Source organism: Typopeltis vanoorti, chromosome 1 (assembly GCF_054136105.1).
Source record: "Typopeltis vanoorti isolate ZY-2024b chromosome 1, IOZ_Tvanoo_1.0, whole genome shotgun sequence".
Taxonomy (NCBI): Eukaryota; Metazoa; Arthropoda; class Arachnida; order Uropygi; family Thelyphonidae; genus Typopeltis; species Typopeltis vanoorti.
This window is the reverse complement of record NC_143549.1, coordinates 133,395,594-133,418,956: the sequence shown is the minus strand read 5'-3', so window position 1 is coordinate 133,418,956 and position 23,363 is coordinate 133,395,594. Positions and strand designations below refer to the sequence as shown.

The following is a 23,363-nucleotide window of genomic DNA, read 5'->3' as shown; positions in this document are numbered from 1 at the left end:
CTAATATATATTTCAGAAAGCATAACATATACATAAAAAACAGTTTAATATTTCTTATATGGATATCGATTTAATATCACTTTCCTCATCATAGTCAACCTGTGAAGTAAAATAACAGTGAAGATAGTGGACAAACTTAACCTATACTGCCTTTAACATGAAATCATCTGCCTATATATATATATATATATATATATATATATATATATATATATATACAGGGTGTTCGGGATAAATTTGACATATTTATAATTAATTATATTTTTCCGTAAGTTATATGTATTAACACACACTTCTCTTCATTTAAAAGTTTGGACCCTTCTTCATTCATATACAAGATGTCAGAAAGGATGGATAGCTGGAACCCACCTGAATCATGGAAGAGAATAACTTGTATCATGATGATTCGTGCCCGCCATCAAAATAAGGATATTACGACTGCTGCCCAATGCTCCCTGAATACAGTAAAAACAATCAGGCATGAACTAGAGACTTGCAATGGTGACTACGAGGATGTAGCAAGAAGAAAGATCCCTAGCAGACGATCTGATTGCGTTCGTACAGCAGAATTCCTCGCAAATCTGCAGGAACAGGTGTTGAAGAACCCTGGCATTGGAATTCGGGCTTTGTTCGTGGAGTTGCTAACTGTAGTCAAGCCCTGGATAACAAGGGTAGCCAATGGTAGGCCGTATGTATGGCAGCAGGATTCAGCCCCTTGCCACACCTCTGAGAAAAGTCAAAAATGGTTGTCTGAAAATTTCTACGACTTCACCAGTCCAAATGTTTGGCCTCCAAACTCCCCAGACCTTAACCCCATGGATTATTTTGTATGGGGCGCAGTTGAAAAAGACACCAATTGCACTTCCAGTAATACAAAAGCCCAGTTAATGGATAAAATTAAAACAGTTTTTGCGGCCCTTCCCAGGGAGACTGTAGCATCAGCTTGTTCGAGGTTCCGAAGCAGAATTGAAGCTGTGATCGATGCTAATGGTGGTTATTTTGAGTAAATCTTGTTGATAGTATTGTAATTAACTCTGCCTGTAATGTTTTTTTGTCAATTCATTAAATTTAATAGATACAAAGAAGATTTTCTTTTTCCTTACGAAACTGTCAAATTTATCCCGAACACCCTGTATATATATATATATATATATATATATATATATATTCTTTAATTCTAATTACTGATGTGCACTTACATATTTATCACTTTATGTGTAGTTCCATTTACATCATATGGAGTTAGAGTTTTGAATAGATTCCTTCTTTGTACTTGGTTATATGCCTCTCTCCCCCCCTTTTAGGTTTTTGAGGTCAGTGTAGCTTAAATGTAGATTCTTATCTTCTATTGAATTCCTAATTGCTTGTGTTAATAATTTATCTTTCCTAGACCAATAAATTAAGAATATCCTTTATAATTTTTAGTTTTAATTTCATCATCATCATCATCAAATTCCTGCCATGTACCCTGAAGGGGTGTACAGGATATGGTAGTACTACATGAAAAAAATTACATCATTACTAACTTCGTATCTACAATTTTCCTCCAACTCAGTCTGTTACTTATCAAGACTCCAACATTATCAGATCTTATATTTCTATCGTCCAAGGCACTTTGTACCGTATCAATCCACCTATATCTTGGTCTTCCTCTGGGTAGTTTTGCTGGCAACCTGGCAGAGAATACTTTTTTTGCTAATCTTTCTTCACCCATTCTGTTTAAGTGACCATACCACCTGAGATTAGCTCTGCTAACGCATTCCTGGATGCTAACAATGTCAAGTTCTTTCCTAATATCCTCGTTTTTAATATGATATTGCCATTGATGCCATCTGTTCACGCCTATAAGATTTCTCAGGACTCTCATATCTGCGGTCTCTAGTCTTTGGTCAAGTGTTTTACTTCTGACCCAGCTCTCAGATCCATAAGTGAAAACTGGTTTGAACACTGTCTTGTATGCTAATTTAGTGTTCCAGCTAATTTCTCTCTTATTCCATATGAATTTATTCAATTGACTTCCCACCATACCAGCTTTGCTGGTTCTGTTGTCTATTTCTGTATTTAATTTACCATCTTCAGTAAAAATCGTGCCTAAGTAGCTGAAATGTTTTACTTGTTCCACAGGTTCTCCATTCATGACACAGTTGACATTTTCAATGATTCTGCCTATTTTCATTGTCTTTTTAATGCTGATCTTCATACCATATCTATTACAACAGTTATTCAATTTAGTCAGAGAATCTTGCCGACTTGTAGCGGATTTATTTAGAAGTATAACATCATCCGCATAAAGCAAAGAGCTGACATTAGCTTCTCCAATTTTGATATCATGTTTAATACCACTTTCCTCCATAATGTGATCCATATAGGTAATGAATAACAGAGGGGATAATGTACATCCTTGTCTCACACCAGATTTAACATTAAACCATCTTCCTGTACTTCCTTCAATTCTAACTGGTGACTTACAACTCAAATAAAGACTAAGTATTGCTTGATATAATGCCCTATTGACACCATATAACTGTAGCGTATTGAATAGCTTCTCTCTTGGCACCTTGTCATATGCCTTTTCCAAATCGACAAAACTTAAATACAGATCTTTGTTATATTCCCATGCTTTCTCGACTATTTGCCATAAAGTAAAGATCTGATCCTGACAGCCACTATTTGGCCTGAATGCAGCTTGTTCTTCACCAAGCTTTTCTTCCACAATTCTTCTCAACCGTTTCTCAAGTATACATGCATAGATCTTGCCAGGAACACTCAGTAGGGAAATACCTCTGTAATTCTCACATTCAGTTTTATTTCCCTTTTTATATATGGGTACTATGAGAGCTCTACTCCAATCATCGGGAATTCGTTCCTCTGTCCAGGCTTTCTGAACTATGCAGTGCAGCCACTGTAAGACTCTTATACCACCATACCTCAACATTTCTTTTCGAATATCATCTACTCCTGCTGCCTTTCCACATTTCAAGCCTTTGATAGCTTTTTCTACTTCAAGTATAGATATGTATTCCTGACTGCATGCCTGGTCAGTGTTTTTTACCACTGTGCTGTCATCAGTGCTTGTTTCATTTAGCAGTTTTTCAAAGTAATTACTCCATACTTCAAGGATGTCTTTTTCTCCCGTTTTCATGTCACCTTTATCATCTCTAACTTCTTTTACAGTACTCTTTCCTCCATTCCTGAGCTTCTTCAACAACCTCCAGAATATTTTGCCACCTTCTTGATATTTATTTTCTATATTCTTGCCAAAGTCCTCCCATGACTTTTGTTTAGCTAGTTTTACACAGTGTTTAGCATTTTTGCATTTGTCACTGTATTCTCTAAAGCACAAGCTGATTTATTTGCCAGGAACTTTTGATATGCTTTCTTCTTTTCCTTCACTGCCTCTTTAACTTCCTGTGTCCACCATACAGTTCTGATTTTTTTTATCCTTGCAGACAACCTCACCACATGCCTCTCTGGCAGAATCAATCAATGTTTTCTTCAGAGTTTGCCATTGAATCTCCAAGGTTTGGTTATTGTTCTCAAACTCTTTCATTTTTTCTTCAATAATCTTTGTGTATTTTAGTCTACAGTTCACATCTGAGAGCTGCTCAACTTTTATTCGGTTTAAAACTTTCTTACATGTTATTCTTTTCAATATAAAATTCAATTTTATCCTGCTCAAGACTAAATAGTGATCACTTCCAATTTCAAACCTTCTGTACACTCTGGTGTCCTGCAACAGGGAAAAAACATCACTTTCAACAATAACATAGTCAATGAGACTTTTCTTATTCCTTGCCTCTTCTCTCCATGTGAATTTGTGCACATTTTTATGTTGGAACATGGTGTTAGTAATAACCAGTCCATGTCCTGAGCAGAAATCCAACAGATATTTACCATTATTATTAGCTTTGCTCTTTTCTCCATTTTCCCAAAATATTTTTGTATGTCTCACAATCATTTCCTACTCTGCTATTTAGATCCCCAACAAGGACCAACTTTTCCTTTTTCATTGTGTCAGTTGCTTTTTCTAAAGCCTCAAAAAAATTCCTCCACTTCTACCTTAGTAGAACCTTCTGTGGGACCATAGGCACAAATAAGTCTCATTGTCCAGTTCCCCATTCTCGTATTTGCCCACATTACTCTACTTGAGACTGACTGCCATTCAAGAAGATTAGCCTCGTATTTTGTGTTGAATACTATGGCTACTCCTTCTTTTCCTTGATTGTCATTGCCTGAATATAACATTTTGTATTTATTGCTCAGAAAGATCTCACCAGTTTTTGTCTTTTTTGTTTCATCCCTATTATGTCGATCTGGTATACTTATCTAATTCCTCAGCTAGCTCCATTTCTTTGCCATTCAGACTTCTTTTGTTGATAGTACCGATCTTTAATGTATATGTGGAGTTGGGGTTTGTTTTCAGATTTGTTCCAGTAGCTGACTTTTCACTGTTCGCCCTGGTTCCCTGGCGAAAAAAAAATGGGGGCCTTGTTTAACCGGGAGACGTCCCAGCTGGCATGAAATTTTGTCATGTTGTACTATCATTTTTTATTTTTGTTTAACCAATAAGAATACAATTTGGTCGGCTAAATCTCAAATTGCCAGCCCATTCTCGTTCACTATCCACGTACATACCCAACAGGGTGCACCACGAGAAGGTGAGGATTGGACATTAGGTCAGAAGTCCTGGTAGGTTCTCTGCATTCCTTTAAAGGCTATGTGGAGGTCTCCTCTCAGTTATACAGCTTTGACCCTTAAGCACCCCTATTTTTATTTTCACTTTTAGTTTTATTTTCACTCTTTATAAATTGATACAAATTGAACTGTACCCGTCATATGAGATTAGACTTTTTTGATAAAGCATCTAGATTTTTCAGTGTAGTCACTGCAAAAATTTTATACCATTTCAAGTTGGATATCATCTACTCAAGCTGCTTTTTCATGTGGATGTGGTGGCAGCCCCATTGGAAACTTTTTAATCACAAAGTAGGCAAACACTGCCCATCAATTAGACATTGTGCACTGCCTATGTAGTTTTAATTACTTCAACTGTAATTTTAAACAACTTAGCTGAAGACTTTCCACATTTCAACTTTCTGAGAGCTTTTTTTCGCTTCAAGTATTGATTAATAGATACTTCTGATTCCATTTCTCTTGAATATTTTTGGCTGTTTTATCACTTTTTTTTTATCTCCTTTGACAATTTTCCCCAGCGATTACTTTGAAAAACTGGAATAATTTCATTTACTATAGATATTCAAAAAAACGGTTTTATAACAACTTTGAACCATGCACTAGTATTAATTAACGTATGTCCTTGATGTGTTTACATGGATGCTATAGAAATATGGATATGAGCATAAATTATTTGATATTTCATCTTTACAGCCATTTGGGCAGTTAAACTAGCTGTGATCTGTAGATTTAAGAACCAGCATGTGGTGTCCAGTGCTAGAGGCAGTTTTTCAAAACACTAAATCCACAACTATTAGAAATGGTGCTTAATATTTCTAAAATTCTCTTGTTCCTTAGAAAAGAATAAGAAATTTGAATTGCAAGTTTTATTCTCTGATGCATTGACAGAAAACTACATTTGACACCATACTTATAGACATGAGTGGCAACTTTATCAGGATGACCACTCACAACTGATGAAATGATTTCATTATAAAGGACAGATTTGCCATTATACCAAAAGGGAATCCCTTAGCGCTGGACATCATGCTTCACATGGAATGTAGCTTTCAAGTCTTTCTGATGATTTCCATAGTACAAGGTTTTGCTAAAAGTAACACCTTCTTGGGTACAGTGCTTGGAGTGTAAGTGGCCTTGAAATTTATATAGTCTTGTTTCGTCCCTTCACCCATCCACTACAATTTATTATACATTGGTATATGATCAGAGTTGTATTCTGTGTATTCATTGTATATGTTATTACATATACAATGGATGTGCCCTCTACAAGTTTATCAAAAATTCATGATTGAATTTTTGACCCACAAAAATGAGGGCTGTTGAAATCCACTGCTGATTACAAGGTTGTAATGGTGAAGCAACTGTAGTTGTCAGTGCTATACATTTTTCTTGAGCACAAAGAACAAGAAATAGCAGTAGTGAAATTATCTGATTTCCATAATCAGAAAGCTGAGCATTTAATCAAATAAATTGGACATTGCTATCATTGAAATTGGGTTTGCGAGTCACATCAGTATAGAATTTGCCTACAAAAATGTGGCATGTCAGTTGACTGATTAAATGAAACGGGTTAATCTGAAAGATCCAGTTAAGGATGAAATGTTTTCTTCACAAAACTAATTCTGTCTAAGAATCAGAACTCTGGAAATAGAAGATAAAAACCTTCCTTTCCTTAAATAGCCTGATGGTAGCCTGCAGTTTTCAGAATACAGGAAGATACATTAGTGTTGCTTTGTATCAGGTCTCATTATCAAAACAGCTCTTTGCATACTGCATATTCTCTTCTAAAACAAGAGAATATGTAGCGAATTAGGTTCTTCTCTAATGGCTGCACTCCTGATGGTGTTCATTGAGGAGATACTTCTAGAGTGTTTCATATGTCAAAAGTTTGCCTGAAAAATTTGCTAGACGACTTCATATCTCCTTCAATCTCTTGAGTTTAATAATTCTATTAAACTGGCCAGTCATGCCATTTCTACAAATCTCAGAACTCCAAGCCAATTTTTTTTTTTTTATTGGTAATGAAGAAAGCCGAACTCTTATTGAACGAGATTTAAAACACATCTGATTGCTTAAAGTTTTCCAGTTTTGGGAAGTATCTTGCTTAACACTTCATTATTATTAATTAATTTATTTATTTATTTTATTTTATTTATTTTTTATTTTTTTGACTAATGGTATTACAGAGTTTTCCCCCTTTGTAATATCATATTCTTACGCATACTTATTTGTTATAGTTCTATTTTTTTTTTTTTTTTTTTTTTTCCCTCTGATAGCATCGAGAATTGCCAATCAACTCAACCAGAATTATAAATTAAAGATGCCAAGAAATTATATTCTTGGTTTAATCTTTATTCAAGTAGAAGCTAATGACTAAACATCACTTGCCTTAGTATCCCATAATGCAAAGGACATATCCTTACAGACATGTATAATGCTGTGCATTATGGGAAGGGTCACTACCCTGACCAGTTTTGACCTTTATTGAGGTCTCATCAGTGGGAGCCAGACCCAGAAGTGATACCAGGGTAAAGTAATCCAGAAGTCATATTTCCATATAGGAGTAGCCAAAAGGTGTCACACCTTATTACTAAAATACTCTGGATTAAAGATAGATGTTGAAAGTTTTTCCACTTGGTTGTACTATAAATTAAAGATGCCGAGAAATTAAACCTTGGTATCACTTCTGGGTCTGGCTCCTGCTGATTCGACCTCAGTAATGGTTGAAAACTGTTTGGGTAGTGACCCTTCTCATAATTCATATACATTTGTAAGGATATGTGCTTTGCATTATGGAATACTAAGGCAAGTGATGTGAAGTCATTAACCTTTATATGCAAGTTGCCTAGTTGTGATGTTACTTTACATGCAAACTTTGTTTGCTTACACTTGGATAAAGGATTAAACCAAGAATATAATTTCCTGGCATCTTTAATTTATACTACAACCAAGTGGGAAAACTTTCAACATCAACCAGAATTCTTGAAACCATTAAAATATTTTTATATAAGCAAATTTCATTACTTTGCCATGTCTGTTAATATTTCAATTTCTCCAGCGCAGACTTTTCACAAGTTTTAGTTTTTTAATTCCAGCTAATTACAGACCAACAGACTTTACTGTCTTTGCCTAGTGTATATGAAGTACCATGCAAATACAAGTTTTTCTTAATTTTGGTGAAGATGACCATCAGCTAAAAGAGTCTTTGCAATGTTTTTAACTGGTATTTGTCTTATCATCAAAGATCATACCGTGCACTGCATCTACGTTTTCAGGTGTGATCGCTATGGAAGGTGTGTGTGTGTCTTCCTGACCTGGGGGCATCTGTTGTCTTTGGATGCTCAGTTTTAAATTTGATCACCAATCTGGCAACTGTTGGATATGCATGGGCACAGTCCCCTAAAGTTTCACACAGAGTTTGGTGAAGAGTTTCATGGAACATGTGTTGCTTCCTGACTGAGCACGTAGCTTTCTTATTTGTATATGATGCTTAATACATAATACTGTCCTTCAGTTATTAACTTCAGAGTTCCTCATCGGAGAGTAGATAAAGAGATGCATAAAAACCCTTCTGAAATCACAGAATTTAACGTGGTAGTCTTATCCCCCCCTTCCTCACTTTTTTCCAGCTTACTTGTTTACTTGCCAAAAGCTGTTCCAAACTCTCAAAACACACACACACCTGTTAGTGAAATTCAAAGCAAAACTACTGACAACGTGATTGCCGTTAGAATAGTGATTGTACCTTACAGTAATAATGTATAGCATAGGAACATTTATGAATAGTTATAATATACATACCACATTATAGTCTATGTAAATCCCTATGGATTAAATCAGGGTAAGCCTTTTATGATAATGCTTAAAACATTTTTTAAAAACTTATTTATATTTGTTAATGTGATTATGATTAGATGCCTTAACATTACTACAACCAACATCTGCTTATCGTATACCAAAACTTAAATTTTTATTCACGCATTTTATGCCCATATTCAGTACTTAAAAAAATGAACATGAGTAAATTAAGATTGTGAGATTGTTACAATGCCACTCCTTCTGAATATGGTTGTGACTTTTTTTAACAATCCATACATGATCAAAGAAAAAAACACTCTTTAGTACTTTTTAAAAGTACTTTTTAGATGTATCCCAGATCATTTATGGGATATGCCTAAAAAGATGGCATTCCTAAATAAAGTTAATCTAGGATCGCCATCTTTTTAATCCTACATATTGCTTTTAAAGCAGAATTTTTTTAAAAAAAATCATAAGGATGGATTCCATTCTTTAGCTGTGTCCAGTACCATATTAAAATGCAATGTGCTTGCAAGCTGGCTTATTTTGAACAGTTTAGGTCTGGCAAACCAGATTTTGAACCACCTTCACATATGGTTGGAAGAAAAAAATAGTGGATAGAAACCATTGCAAATGTGAACTTTTTAGAATCAGCAGCAGTAGCATGAAGTACTCTTCTAAACTCAAGTGTAGTTTGAGTGCATTAAGTTATCTGAAATGTGAGGAACTAATTTTATGAATATCGGCTATCTCTAGCCCCAGGGACACTTATTTTGCTATGTTCTGGTTGTGCAGACAATTGCTTTGGTGTTCTAATGCCAGTTTGAATCCAGAATACCAGCAAACTTAATACATTCATTGGTCATCTTAATGTGCTGTTAAAAGTTAATACCACTATATATATATATATATATAATTTTACTATTAATCATGTGCTACTGCCATTGCATGAAAATAAGGTCGAAGATTGTTGCATAACTTGGATAAGAATTTGTCAATATGAGATAAGATGGAATATCAGCACATTTGCTGGAATGTTTAACTGAATTTGGCTAGGCCTATCACATGTTTGTATAACTCAAGTCTCAGCTTAGGAATGAAACCACATGAATGGAAGGAATGTACGATAGTTCCTTTGTACAAGAATGGTGCAAGAACTGATGTCTACCTACCGAACTCTCAGTATCTTTGGTGTGGTATTGAAGATTTTGGAGAAGTTGATAAGAATTAGCATACAGAAATGGATAGACAAACAAGCTATTCTCTGCAAGGAGCAGCATGGGTTTACTAAAGGAAGGTCATGTTTTAGTAATTTTTAGACGTATCCCAGCACATTTGCTGGAATGTGCTGGGATACGTCTTTTTTTTTATATCCAACTTATTTTATAACAGTGTTATAAAATAAGTTGGATATAAATAAGTTAAGTTGGATAATGGATACACAATGATAATGTTGGATTTTGCTAAAGCATTTGATAGGATACCACGTGAAAGGCTGTTGCATAAACTAGAGAATATCAGATTGGAATATAAACTCTTGACTTTGATCAGTGGATTGGCTATCCACATCAAGAAAGGAGTAAGAGCAATGTTCCCTCTAATTTTTTGCTGTGTGTGTGTGTGCAAAATTTGCCTTCTTTTGAAAAGTATGTGCGCACCCATACGAGTCACCATACTGATCATTTAAGCAAAAATAAGTTAAAAGAATTTAGTTCACTCTTTACCTTCTGGTGTCAATGGGATGTCAGTCAGGTCACCCCAACTCCCCAGTAAATAGTCGGAAATCACGATTCACAGGCATTGGCCAGGACTCGATCCAGGGACTTCACGCATGCGAGGCCAACACGATACCGACTGTACCAGATAGGATTCTAAGTGTGTGTATTATTACCATCACCAAGTAAGTTGTGTGACATCAATCACAGAGCTAACATAAATATTTTATATGTATTTAATATTGATCTGATTAGAAGTAAGAAATGAAGTAAAAAAAAAAATAACAGAAAGTTTTTTTTTCACTTGGTTAGACTATAATAAATTTAGTTTAATACTTTATCCAAGTGTGAGCAAACAAAGTTTGCACCTGAAAGTATCTTCAGGACTGCGGTAAGGTGGTACAACACTAGGCAACTCTTTGCAAAGGTGGAGCAAGCTACCAACACTCCTAGCCCAGTATCTCCCAAAATGCAAAACACATCTCCTTGCGGATATGTATAATGTTATGCATTAAGGGAAGGGCCACTACCCAGACTAGTTTCGACCTTTATTGAGGTCTCTTCAGTAGGTGCCAGGCCCAAGTGGAGATACCAGGCAGAAGCATCAGCAAGGTCATCTCTACCTATAGGAGTTGCCAAACGGTGTGCCACCTTTTTTTTTTAAATTACTCTGGATTTAGAGAAAGATGTTGGAAGTTTATTTTTCACTTGGTTAGAGTATAATAAATTTAGTTTAATCCTTTATCCAAGTGTGAGCAAACAAAGTTTGCACCTGAAAGTATCTTCAGGACTGGGGTAAGGTGGTACAACACCAGGCAACTCATTGCCTGGTGTTGTACCACCTTTGCAACGAGTTGCAAAGGTGGAGCAAGCCACCAACACTCCCAACCCAGTATCTCCCAAAATGGAAAACACATCTCCTTGCGGATATGTATAATGTTATGCATTAAGGGAAGAGCCACTACCCAGACTAGTTTCGACCTTTATTGAATATATTATTCATAATATATGAATATATTAATATATATATTGAATAAAAAAAAGGTGGCACACTGTTTGGCAACTCCTATAGGTAGAGATGACCTTGCTAATGCTTCTGCCTGGTATCTCCACTTGGGCCTGGCTCCCACTGAAGAGACCTCAATAAAGGTCAAAACTAGTCTGGGTAGTGGCCCTTCCCTTAATGCATAACATTATACATATCCACAAGGAGATGTGTTTTGCATTTTGAGAGATACTGGGTTAGGAGTGTTGGTAGCTTGCTCCTCCTTTGCAACGAGTTGCCTGGTGTTGTACCACCTTACCGCAATCCTGAAGATACTTTCAGGTGCAAACTTTGTTTGCTCACACTTGGATAAAGGATTAAACTAAATTTATTATAGTCTAACCAAGTGAAAAATGAACTTTCAACATCTTTCTCTAAATCCAGAGTAATTTATTAAAAAAAGGGTGGCACACCATTTGACAACTTCTATAGGTAGAGATGACCTGCTAATGCTTCTGCCTGGTATCTCCACTTGGGCCTGGCTCCCACTGAAGAGACCTCAATAAAGGTCAAAACTAGTCTGGGTTGTGACCCTTCCCTTAATGCATAACATTAGACATATCTGCAAGGAGATGTGTTTTGCATTATGGGAGATACTGAGATAGGAGTGTTAGTAGCTTGCTCCACCTTTGCAAGGAGTGCCCTGGTGTTGTACCACCTTACCCCAGTCCTGAAGATACTTTCAGGTGCAAACTTTGTTTGCTCACACTTGGATAAAGGATTAAACTAAATTTATTATAAAAAAGATAACAATAGTGATTGATTGCCTTTAATTAAATTTTCTAACTTTGCAAATAACTCTAAAACATTCATAATAAATTTTATTTTTATCTTGAAAATCTAGTGTGCGCATATTTTTTACTTTGTGCGCTTTGTAAAACGTGTGCACGCACAGCTTAGGGGGAACATTGGGTAAGAGCTAAGTTTTCTCTCACGGAGTGATGAGATGAACAGTGAATGAGTGATGGAATAGTTTGCCTTTAAGGATAGTGAGTGCACCTAGTGTGAATGAATTTAAGGGAAGATATGACAGATGGATATCAAAAAGCACTATACTATGGGTGTGAATCTGCCAGATTTAAGGTGACCAGTAGTGTGCACCTCAGAGTTCAGTCCTTGGGCCATTATTGTTTAGTCTATACATTAATGACATTAGGAAGTATCTAACAGGAGATGGGTAATTGTTTGCCAATGATGCAAAGAAAGGCAGGGCAATCAGAGATGCTATAATATCCATCACTTATAGAATGATTTCAATAGGCTGGAAATTTAGGCAAATGAAAATAGCTGTTAGTTTAATATCAGTGGAGTGTAAAGTTATGCTACAAGAAACTGATGAGCCTAGGGATCTTGGCGTAATGGTGAATAGGAATTTGAAATTCAAAGGTCACATAGCAAAAGTTGCAAATACAACTCAGACAATAATTGTGATGTTAAAAGTGAACATTTACATGTAAGGCATAAGGAAGTCATTTTGCCTCTTTGTAAGGCCTTGATAAGACTGCACCTGGATTATTGTCCACAAATTTGGTCTCCCAGGTTGCAAGGGGATAAAGCTGTGGAAAGAGTGCAAAGAAGTTACAAAGATTATATCCAAAATTATTCTAAAGATCTATCAGAACATCTTGAACAGAATTAAAGATGTTCTGATAGATCTGTAAACTTCTGAATAGGTATTATAGAATATTGTCTGAAATTTTTCGTTATATGGAAGGTGGGGAGAGAACATAGGGCATCCATGAAAGTTGAGTTTGTTTGCATTCAAGAAAGTGGTAAGAGCTAGATTTCTCTCTCACAGAACAGTGAGTGGAATAGTTTGCCTTTAAAGGTAGTGAGTGCATCTAATGTTAATGAATTTAAGGGAAGTGTATGACAGCTGGTTTGGGTAATTTGTTGCCTCCCGAGTCTTTAACTCCCTGGAGGTCTCAATAATAATAATTTAGAACATATATTTGAAAATGATAATGTATAATTTGTGGAATTTTTTTCGCTTGGCTATGCTACTAATTATATATTGGGTTTTATCCTTTATCCAAGTATTAACAAAGTTTGCACCTGAAGAGAATTTTAATAATAGGGTGTGACACCCTTTGGCAACTTGTATAGGTAAATATCATCATCACCATTATGCATATCAAGGATTTAGGCCTAGCATGGCCTAAATCATCGCCTTAGAAATCATCGTTGAATAGTTTAAGAGGACGTCCTGGTTTTCTTTTTCCTAATGGCTTGTACTTAGTACAAGGTAAATATAGGTAAATATGACTTCTCCATTACCTTCCACCTTAGTATCACTACCTCTAGGTATGGCTACCACTGATGAGACCTCAATAAAGGTCGAAACCGGTCTGGGTAGTGGCCCTTCCCTTAACGCATAGCATTATACATGTCTGCAAAGAGATGTGCTTTGCATTATGGGAGATACTAAGGCAAGTAATGAGAACTTTTATCACGAGTTGCCCCAGTACTGAAAGTACTTCAGGCACAAACTTTGCTAACTCTTGGATAAAGGATAACACCCAATATATAATTAATGTATAATTTGTTTTAATGCTATTTCAAACAATGACACCATTAAAAAAATAGTTTACATAGTGATAAATTTTCCTTCAGATATGTATTTTCTACTCTAGGTTAATGGTGAATTATCAAATAATGGACAGCCAATGAGAAGATTTGTGCAGACTTTTGTTTTAGCACCACAGTCACCAAAGCAGTATTATGTTCGAAATGACATCTTTCGTTATCAAGATGAAATATTTACTGATGATGAAGAAACTGACAACCACGAAATAACAGGTATCGTGAGTGTAGTTTATATACTGTACCTGCTAAACTAAGCTGATCATATTAACTATTATTTTTAAAGCATACTGTTGCAATATGCATAAGCAAAATTTTGTGAACCCCCCCCTCCCCCCAATTATCTCATACTGACTATAGAATCTTGCTATTGTTAATTGTGTAATTTGAAGCCTCTTAATCCCTACCCTGCAGTTCTTTTATGTTACAGGAATGTTGTTAAACAGGTACATCAACAATATTGTTTCTGGGAACATTTGCTTAAACTATGTCATAACCTCTTCCTCATCTTATTAACATAATTTGCTTTACCCCCCCCCCCCCTTCTTAAAAGCTCCTGCTGCATTTCTTTCTCTTATTTATCCATTCCATCTCTAATCTAATTTTGAAATCATTTTTACTAGTTCAAAATATTTTAATGAGATGGTCAAGGAATGATATTTTTTCTTATAGAAATTCCATGAGAGGTGATTCAACTTCCATAAGAAATAACTCTTGAATCTACCCCTATTTTAAATAGTTATGCCAGTCTCAGTGAATGTATAAAACTTCATTACATTTAGGAAGCTTTCAGCCTTTTAAGTACATCGGCCAAGAACATTATTATGTGGAGTAGATAGCTTCTTTTCTTCTTCAAGACTAGGCTTGCTTGCTTTTGTGTCATTCATGTAGTGCCTTTATGCACTTATCTGTACTTCATATCATTCTCTGAAGATACTAATTTCATTGGGACAAAATATACGAAATGATTATTTTAGTTATCATCTGTGTTATCTTTGAAACTACCAATTTGATGAGAGATATAATCTTTGATGCTCACCAAACTTCCTTTTTTAAATGCTGCTTACAGTAATCTTGAAACCTCTCTGTCTGTCTATCTTAAATAACTTCTAATTTTAATCACATCAGCATTCTCTATTCTGAATGTCTACATATTTTAGTACTGATCATTCCAGCTGCCTTCCTTTTGGTGGTTTGTGCGTGCGCACTAGCACGTGAGAGAAAAGTGTGGGGGGGGGGAGTTGCATTAGATTTACAGTTTGGCATTCCATGGTTTAAAAGTTTAATGAATGCAGAGTTGTTGAATGTGTTGTCCTGTGTTTTTGACATCAGTTGACTGTTGGGCATTTATCTTTATGCAACAACTTTATCTAGTGACATAAAACAGATAATTAAAATGATTTGATTCAATGAATCTACCTCCTATCAATCATAGAATATTCACATCCAGAGTGATGCATATTCTTGATTGGTTAGCTAATATTAGAATGGAATAGTTATAATTCTCTCAAGATATTTAAGTAAATCAAGCTTTTCTCAAATTTGTGCACACTTTAATGAATGCTACAAAAATCCTGTATTCCATTTTTTTTTTTTCTCACTAGAAGTTGAGCTGGATGAACAAAATCAGTGCACAACATCAGATGATATCCAAGAGGCAAATGCAACATCTCCATATTGTGAAGAGGAAATTGTGAGGTATGATTTGCTTAAAATATTTATCCCCATAAATCCATAGTTTTTGCTTTTGTGACTTGTTGTGTAACCTCGAGGATTTCACAGGATGTACGTTGCTACTATAACATGTTTTCTATGGAAACATGTTGTGGCTATAAGTTAAGGAGATCCAGTCCTCTGTTTGACATTTTAATTTTTTTTTTTTTTTTTGTGCCACTACTTCACTTATCCAATTATGAATTGGATTAAGGTAATAGTTTACCATTTAACTGATAGGTAGCACTATATCCTGAGGGGGGCTCATTCTAGTGAGTAAGAGATTAGCAAACCCAGGGTATCTTGATGCTTGACTTCATGCAATAATCCCCAATGTTATTTAGAGTATTTGAAGGCTAAAGGTAAATCTTTTCTATTTTACTATATTTTTGTCTCATACAGCAGAAATCTACCCTCTCTCTTGATATTTAACCAGTTCTTCCTGGGCAGGTGACCCCCCCCCCCCCCCCTCCAGAGAAATGGAATTGATGAGTATTTGAAGACTGCATGATCAGGGGATGAAACAAAGGAATGAAAGGGAGAAAAGACTTGCTGAATTTGCAGAGAGCTAGGGATTGTTTACATGTAATGCTTTCTTATAAAAAAAAAAAAAAAAAAAATGAAATTGGACCCAAAGATTGCCAAATGGAAACGTTAATAAAATTATTATTAGACACATCATCTAATCAAAAAAGAGAAGAATAGAAAAAAAGGAGACAGGAGTAGCATGGATAATATAGAATTTATTAAGATGCAAAAGTTAGAAATTAAACATCAGAAATAAAGATGTGTCAAATCGTGATTTGGGCAAATAACCAAATGCTGAATATTTGGTTTAAAATTTGGCCAAAGCATACTGAATTAAATTTTATAAATCCATTTTTTGAAAGAAAAAAAAAAAGGTGGGAGGTTTTGCTGGTGTTTAAGATTCCCCCCCCCCCCTCAAAAAAATCTCAAAACCGGGTTGCGTTTATATGCTGAAGTTTGCAATTTCAATTGGTTAAAATTTGTTATTTTATGCTTCTACTCTCGTAGAAGCATAAAATAATTCATTTCATATGTGATTTTAAGTTAAATTTCTTACATATTTAAAATAACTAATTAAATAAAACAATGGATATGTTTTGTATAGTGAAATAGAACTTAATGTGTCTGGTTTCATTTAAAACACAGCACACAGTGCTTCACAGCTGTCAGTCTGGTGCTTGACATTTCATAACGACAGATGGCAAAACCACACATCCAACAGTCTTTCACATGCATTAATTCAATTAGTGATATTCTGGTGTTTAAGATTATTATTAAGCCATGACGTGACAGCAACATAGACATGCTATAATATTGCTTTCAAACTTGGCATTTGCAAAGGAAAATGGTACTAGAGTAGCAGCAGCACGGTATTTTGGCTGCTTCCAACTGAAAAGATACGAACTTGGGAAAAAACCAAGAACAGCACTTAAGAGATTAAACGTAATCTCCATAAAGGAATTATAAAATGAACAGAACTTGTGGATATTGAAATACCAGAAAATCTGGTATTTCAGTATCCACAAAAATTATTATTCACTGATCAAAACGAATGGCAACAAATAGAAGTCGTTACAGATCCGAAAGATTGTTTTTTTGAGCCAGCCATGGCTATGAAGAATTCTCCTAATCTGAACAAATATTGTTACATTAATTTGCCAAAAATTTGAGAGACTGTTATCCTAAGAGCAAATCCCACATAGCTGTAATTTATTATTATTATTATTTATTTATTTTTTTTTTACCTCTACAACATTAGAGGGTGCCAAAATAGGACTTTTTTTGTCTATTACAATTGTTTCACTCACTCAGTACCTCATATACATGTTGTGTTGTGCTCTGATGATGCTGCTTTGAAATTCAGCAAAATATAATCAAGTTAATAAAACATATATTTATAAAATAGTTGGGAGTTGTTCTCTCTCTCTCTCTCTCTCTCTCTATGTTCACTGGGCATCTACAGATGCCGTTTGGTCACTCCAATGCTCGGTGATGTGTCACACCAGGCCTCGCCATATAGTCTTGTTTGCTTTTCTATACAGTTTAAATTGCAACTGACAACAGAAATAATGGGCTGGATAACTGTTAGAGAAGTCATGCTATCGGATCTTAAAATGACAGTCTCCCAGATCTTTGGTAAATTAATGCAGCTATATTTTAAGGTGAGAGTGCGTCACAGCTGCTGATTCTAAAAAATAGTCTCTCAGGCCTGTAATGACTTCTGTATAACACACGTTTTCTTCCATCTGATTGTATTGTAAAGGAGTATCCAGAGCATTGTCTCCCAGTTCTGATTTGCCATATAGATGTAAAGCATTATTATGATTGTTATAACCTAAGTCAGTAATTACTACAAGTATATTCAAAAATTTAATAAATCTTTAAGCCTTCTAAAGCCTTTTGGCTCTTTATTTTAGTTAATAAATCTTATTTACAGTAATTATATATATAGCTCATCTAATAACATATAAAGAAAAATAATTATATTGTAAGTAAAGATACCAATTCATTCTCGCACGCTTTCTCTCAAATTAGATTGCACAAATGAAGACATGAACAGCAGTACAGACTTATAATTACAAACATAGGCCAAGAGACAGCATCATACTAATCTGGCATTTGCATTAACAACTTCAAGAAAAATTTCATCAGTTTAGTTCTCTGAGTGTACTAAACAGAGGAAATAAATTATATCAAATGCCTCTTCTGCATCCAGAGTTCAAAGTTTATTAGTAGTCATCCATTCCACCTTCAACAAAGAAAGGAGAATTTCATAATTATGAAATTAATACTGGCAAAAAACCATGTAAAGTAATAAATCAATTACTAGTTTATCACAACAATATTGTGTACCTCTTCAGATTAATACAATAAAACAAATATAAAAGAGGTATTGACATGATGATTTCTAGATAACAAACTTTTTTTTTTTTTTTAATTCATTCAACATTGATAGACATTGGATACAGGAATGAGATAAGCATGGGTCATTGTTACAGCATATACCATATTTTGTCTCATAACCTGGTTCATCCACACATATATCTCTTATGTATGCTGTCCAGAGACCATTTAATATCAGGCCCTGGTTTTTATTGCACTGAGTTGTACATTGTATCATCTCGCTAGCTTCTATAAAAAATATGCATACATGCTTATCAAATTCTATGTATGATATTTTGGTGATTTGCCAATTGATTTAATGGTTTTCATCGGTGGCTGGAAAGGCTGGATCTATGCACTTGTTTTTTTCTCCACATCTCCAACATGTTCTTTTTGACAGATTTGTCTAGAACATTCCACCTGTCCAATGTAACTGCTGCAGTTGTGGTGACTTTTATAACCTCTTGATTTCTTCATAGGTTGTGGTTGTTTAAGTTATCTTAACATCATAGAAATTTTTTGTAGAGGTCTAAAGGTAACCTTTAGGCACATCAAGCAATCAGGTTTGGGGGGGGGGGGGTATCTATGGAACATATACCCTAAGCTTTGTTCTGAGATTCCTTCACTGCTGAGCATTTGGCATTACACCAGGTTTATGGAAAAGTGGAACCTGTTTTAGGTATTGCAGTAGTATAGCTTTTATAATATATGGTGATTCATTGCATCACTGATAGGTGATGAGCTAAACGTCGCAATCAAAATCTATCAAGGAAGAGAAAGTGTACTCATCAGTTTGCTCTATTTTCTATCATGATATCAGTGATATAGTAGATAACTCATGCGGTAAAGTGGATATGACAGTATAATGATCACTATCATATCCACGTTACCCCCCCCCCCCCACCCTACATAAGTTGTCAATTTAACATTTAAACATTGGGAAGAGGGGGGTGAGCAGATTAAGTCAATGGCAGTGAATGTTTGGGTGGACATATGAAAGAAGGTGTTACTCCCTGTGTTTAAGAAAAAATTGAGTATTCTTGATAGCCCTCATTCTGATGTTAATATGAACAGTATTCCATTGTGTGTTGTGCCCATTTAAATTCCTCATTAAAGTATAGGAGTAATAACTGCAATATGAAATATCAGTTATCCATCCTGTCAAATATTTGCACTGGGAGGTAATTATATGCAGCATATTTGTGATTGAGCATCCTATTGGGGGGCAAGTGTATTCATAATGAATAGGACTTGCTGAAAAAGGATATTGCTCCCACAAGGATGGCAACTCCTCCATGGGCTCATCACTCTCTCTCCTTGTGGATGATAGTAACATTTTGTAATGTGGGATTGTCACAAGGCTTTGAGTGAAGCTTCCTACAGACAAAGGCACACTTATACTTCTGCAAGAAGGAGCTGATGTCGATGTGTTGTAGAAATGCTTTTATTATTTTTAGTGGATCTACTTGTATTCCGATGTTGCAAAGTCTGCATTTCATTGGCTTTGTATTTTGTCTTTTTTGGAGAATTACAGATGGCAAGAGTCCATCTCTTTCTCCTGCTCAAGAAAAATATCTGAGATGTTGTCAAACTGAACTCTGTCCAGGGCATTAGGTATTTTAATGGTTTTATTTTTTTATGTCTGTGGGGGAGTGGGTGGACACATTCTTTGTTATCTGAGCTGTGCATCATTTTTTAACTAATTGGTTCTGATGTAGTAGAATAGTAGAGGACATTTTCAAGAACAAAGCCTTCTGATTATTCTGTGGAGATTGTAAGATTGGAGTCACACATGTTAAGGCTCCCCTTTGATACTTTCTTTACAGTTGCCTTCTCAGCAAAAGTGTTTACCACAAGGTATTGACTGTTGTATGTACTGTTATCAGATACTATTGTTAACATCAGAACAAAGCAACAGAACTAATTTCCTTAATGCACAAAGGATTTTCGGATGCACAGTAAAATACTAAAGCATCTGAAAATACTAAAGGAAAGTGAAAATAATAATTTATACTTACCGAAATAAGTTTTTAGAAGATATTTACCTCTGGACAAAGACACGTGTTGACAGCAGCATTACCAAGCATAGTGAAGAACTTGGATGTGATCAATGCAATTCGCATGGTGTCATGCAGTGTTTGTGTTAGTAACAGCAAATGCTAGAAAATGATTGCAGGGCAGCTGTAAATGAGAAAGTAAGATAGAGAGACAGAGACAAGTTAATTCAAAATGTATATCCAGAATTTCCATAAATATAAGCAATAAAATGGAAAAGTTACTTAAGAAGGGCACGAACATACAGTCCATTAATGGCAACTCATATGTTCTGAAATTTTCATGGCACTTCTTATAGAAATCTGTTCAATTTATGAAGTAAAAAGAAAAAGGTGATAATTCCTGCTGTCATTAATGATTGGAACAGAGGAGACTAATACATATATCCATTATTTTATGCAAGAACTTGTATTATTCATTTGGAATGGAAGCAGTGTTTGTCAGTTTTCAATAAGTTCTACAAATTTGAAAATATGTGTATTAAACAGATTTCTTAACAAACTAGATTTTCTGAAGAAATGCTGGGACCAGCATTTATATATCCAACATTTCTTAGAATGAAAATCATTTCAGAACGAAAAAAAAATCCAGTATAATTTACAAAAGAACATCTTTAGCTATGCTTCCAACATCTGATTTGTATTATCAGAAATAGAAAAAAGAACTATATGAATATCATTTACATTTAGCACAGTCTTCCAAAGGGCTGTGTGGAGGTCTTCTCCCTGTTAATCCAGCTTTGACATAAGCACCCCTTGCTGGTAGTTTGTAACAATAAAAGCTGCATATTAAAAAATTATAAAATGTATGCAACAAGCATAAAAATGGCTTCAGGCATTTTCATCAATGAGCCAATTTCAGTTTGGCAACAGTACCTTTTTGTAATCCAAATATAGGACTTTATCCTTATTGGTGCTTCTTATTTAATTTTATATCAGTCAGTCTTTAAATCTTTCGTTTTATTTTTAATGCAAGTATTTATTTGTTTTCCACATCAGATAGTGTAGGAGAGATGTTATTCCAAATTTTAATTTGGAATAATTTTAGAAGTAGTCTTTCCAAGCCACAAAAAATTCTCCTGTGTATTTGATCTGTGAAAACTGGAAGTGACTGTCATTCACCAGATATGAAAAGCTCACTTAAATGTACATGTCATATCAGATTCCAAATCTTTTTGAACCTTAGAAAATTTTTTAACTTTCACTATAGTATCTGTAAAGATCTCATGCATAATCTACTGTATTTGGTTTTCTTTACCATTCTGCTTAAATGGATTTTGTCAGGACCTTTGATAATTTGCTATACTAAATTCATTTTAATTGTTTTAGATGTCAGCATTAAGATTTCTAATTATTTTATTCTAGCATACTGGTTTTACTTGCACAAGTATGATAATTCTTCAAGTAATTTGGAACTTATTAGAGAGGAAATCTACTTGTGAAATTATCTAATATTTCCATCAGTTTTTTAGAATGCCAAAATATAAAAAGGAAAAAAATGGATTAGAATTAACTGAATTTAAATGTTTTTTTGTATATAATACGGTTGACTCACTATAGCAAATACTTATAGCATAACTAATGAGAAGTCCAAAGCAAAGCTCCATAGGTAACATCGCTAAACTAAAAGAACATTTTAACAAGCCGCCGACTAGTTCCTGTGGTCTCTTCAAGAGAAGTCTTAGAACATCCATGGGATCTTGATGACTGGAGTATATGTACTAAAATAAAAAATTTTTTGCCATTTCCTCCAGCATTTTGATAATTTCCTCATAAAACTTTTGTTACTATTTGATAACTTATTTTAATAAGTACAGAAATAAGTTAATTTAAAAAAAAAAAAAAAAAAAAAAAACACTTTTAAGTCTTTAGGAAAATCAGATTTTTACCGTAAGTAAATTCTATCCCATACATTGCATGTTATTGCAGGTGCTTAGTTCACTATTTTGAAATGGTTTTCAAGTATCTTAGTGACATTGATTAGTATTATGAAATTGCTAGATGTTTTTTTCTAGTTTTCTCTTTACTAATTTTTATAGCATGTTAGGAATGCCCGTTTTATTTTTAATGTTATTAAAAATAATAAGATAATAAAAAATAATAAGTAGATTAAGAGAATATAACATGTCTTAATATTGTTAATAAGGAATGGAACATCACACGAGAATGAATCACTCCCAAGCACAGCTCTACCACCACCACCTCCACCCCCACCTGCTGTTCCTCCTGAAATGAGTCCACAGTCAGAATCAGAAGCAGAACCTGCACGATCTGAATGGGATACTGGTGATGAAAGTGCACCAGAAGAGGATAAGATTGATGATTCTCCAAAACAACAGGATGCAACTCCTTCACAAACAGGTAAGAAAGTATGAAGCAGATTTTGCTGTTTAAAAAAAATATTACGATGTGCTTCTTGACATTTTACCAAAACTGGTCCAGCTGAGAATGTGTGATAGTGTTATAAAACAGGAAAGGTACCAACAGAAGGCAAGTAGGTTACAGTTGTTTGTGATTAGACTGAATTCAGATTAATTTTAAGTAAGATAAAAATGAATATTATACTGAAAAATAATAAGTAAGAATGTATCTTTTACAGGTGAACTGTAGACCCAACTATACAAAAACTCGCTTATGCAACACTCAAGAAAAAAAAAAAATGAAAGTTTGAAAAGAAGAACCAAACCTTGGAGTTTTAATTACCAAACTCTGAAGAAAACATTGGTTGATGCTAGGAAGGCATATGGTGTGTGGCATTGTCTACAAAGATAGAAAAATGAGAGCTGGTAATTATTTAAAAAAAAAAAAAGGCAGTGGAATGACATGTAAGGAAAAAAATATTTATCACTT

The 23,363-nt window shown here is 34.7% G+C and overlaps 1 protein-coding gene across 4 annotated transcripts in view; it reads left to right on the top strand.

The window, feature by feature from the left end:
* Nucleotides 1-23,363, top strand: part of rin (ras GTPase-activating protein-binding protein 2) — a 133,318-nt gene that overhangs the window by 70,673 nt on the left and 39,282 nt on the right. For 3 of the 4 annotated variants that reach the window (XM_090399340.1, XM_090399346.1, XM_090399332.1), the window contains 3 exons: nucleotides 13,887-14,052; nucleotides 15,441-15,534; nucleotides 22,660-22,874. In XM_090399340.1, the coding sequence (XP_090255466.1) occupies nucleotides 13,887-14,052; nucleotides 15,441-15,534; nucleotides 22,660-22,874 (475 nt within the window). The remainder of the gene's footprint in view (nucleotides 1-13,886; nucleotides 14,053-15,440; nucleotides 15,535-22,659; nucleotides 22,875-23,363) is intronic. The other variant, XM_090399354.1, reaches the window with a different exon arrangement.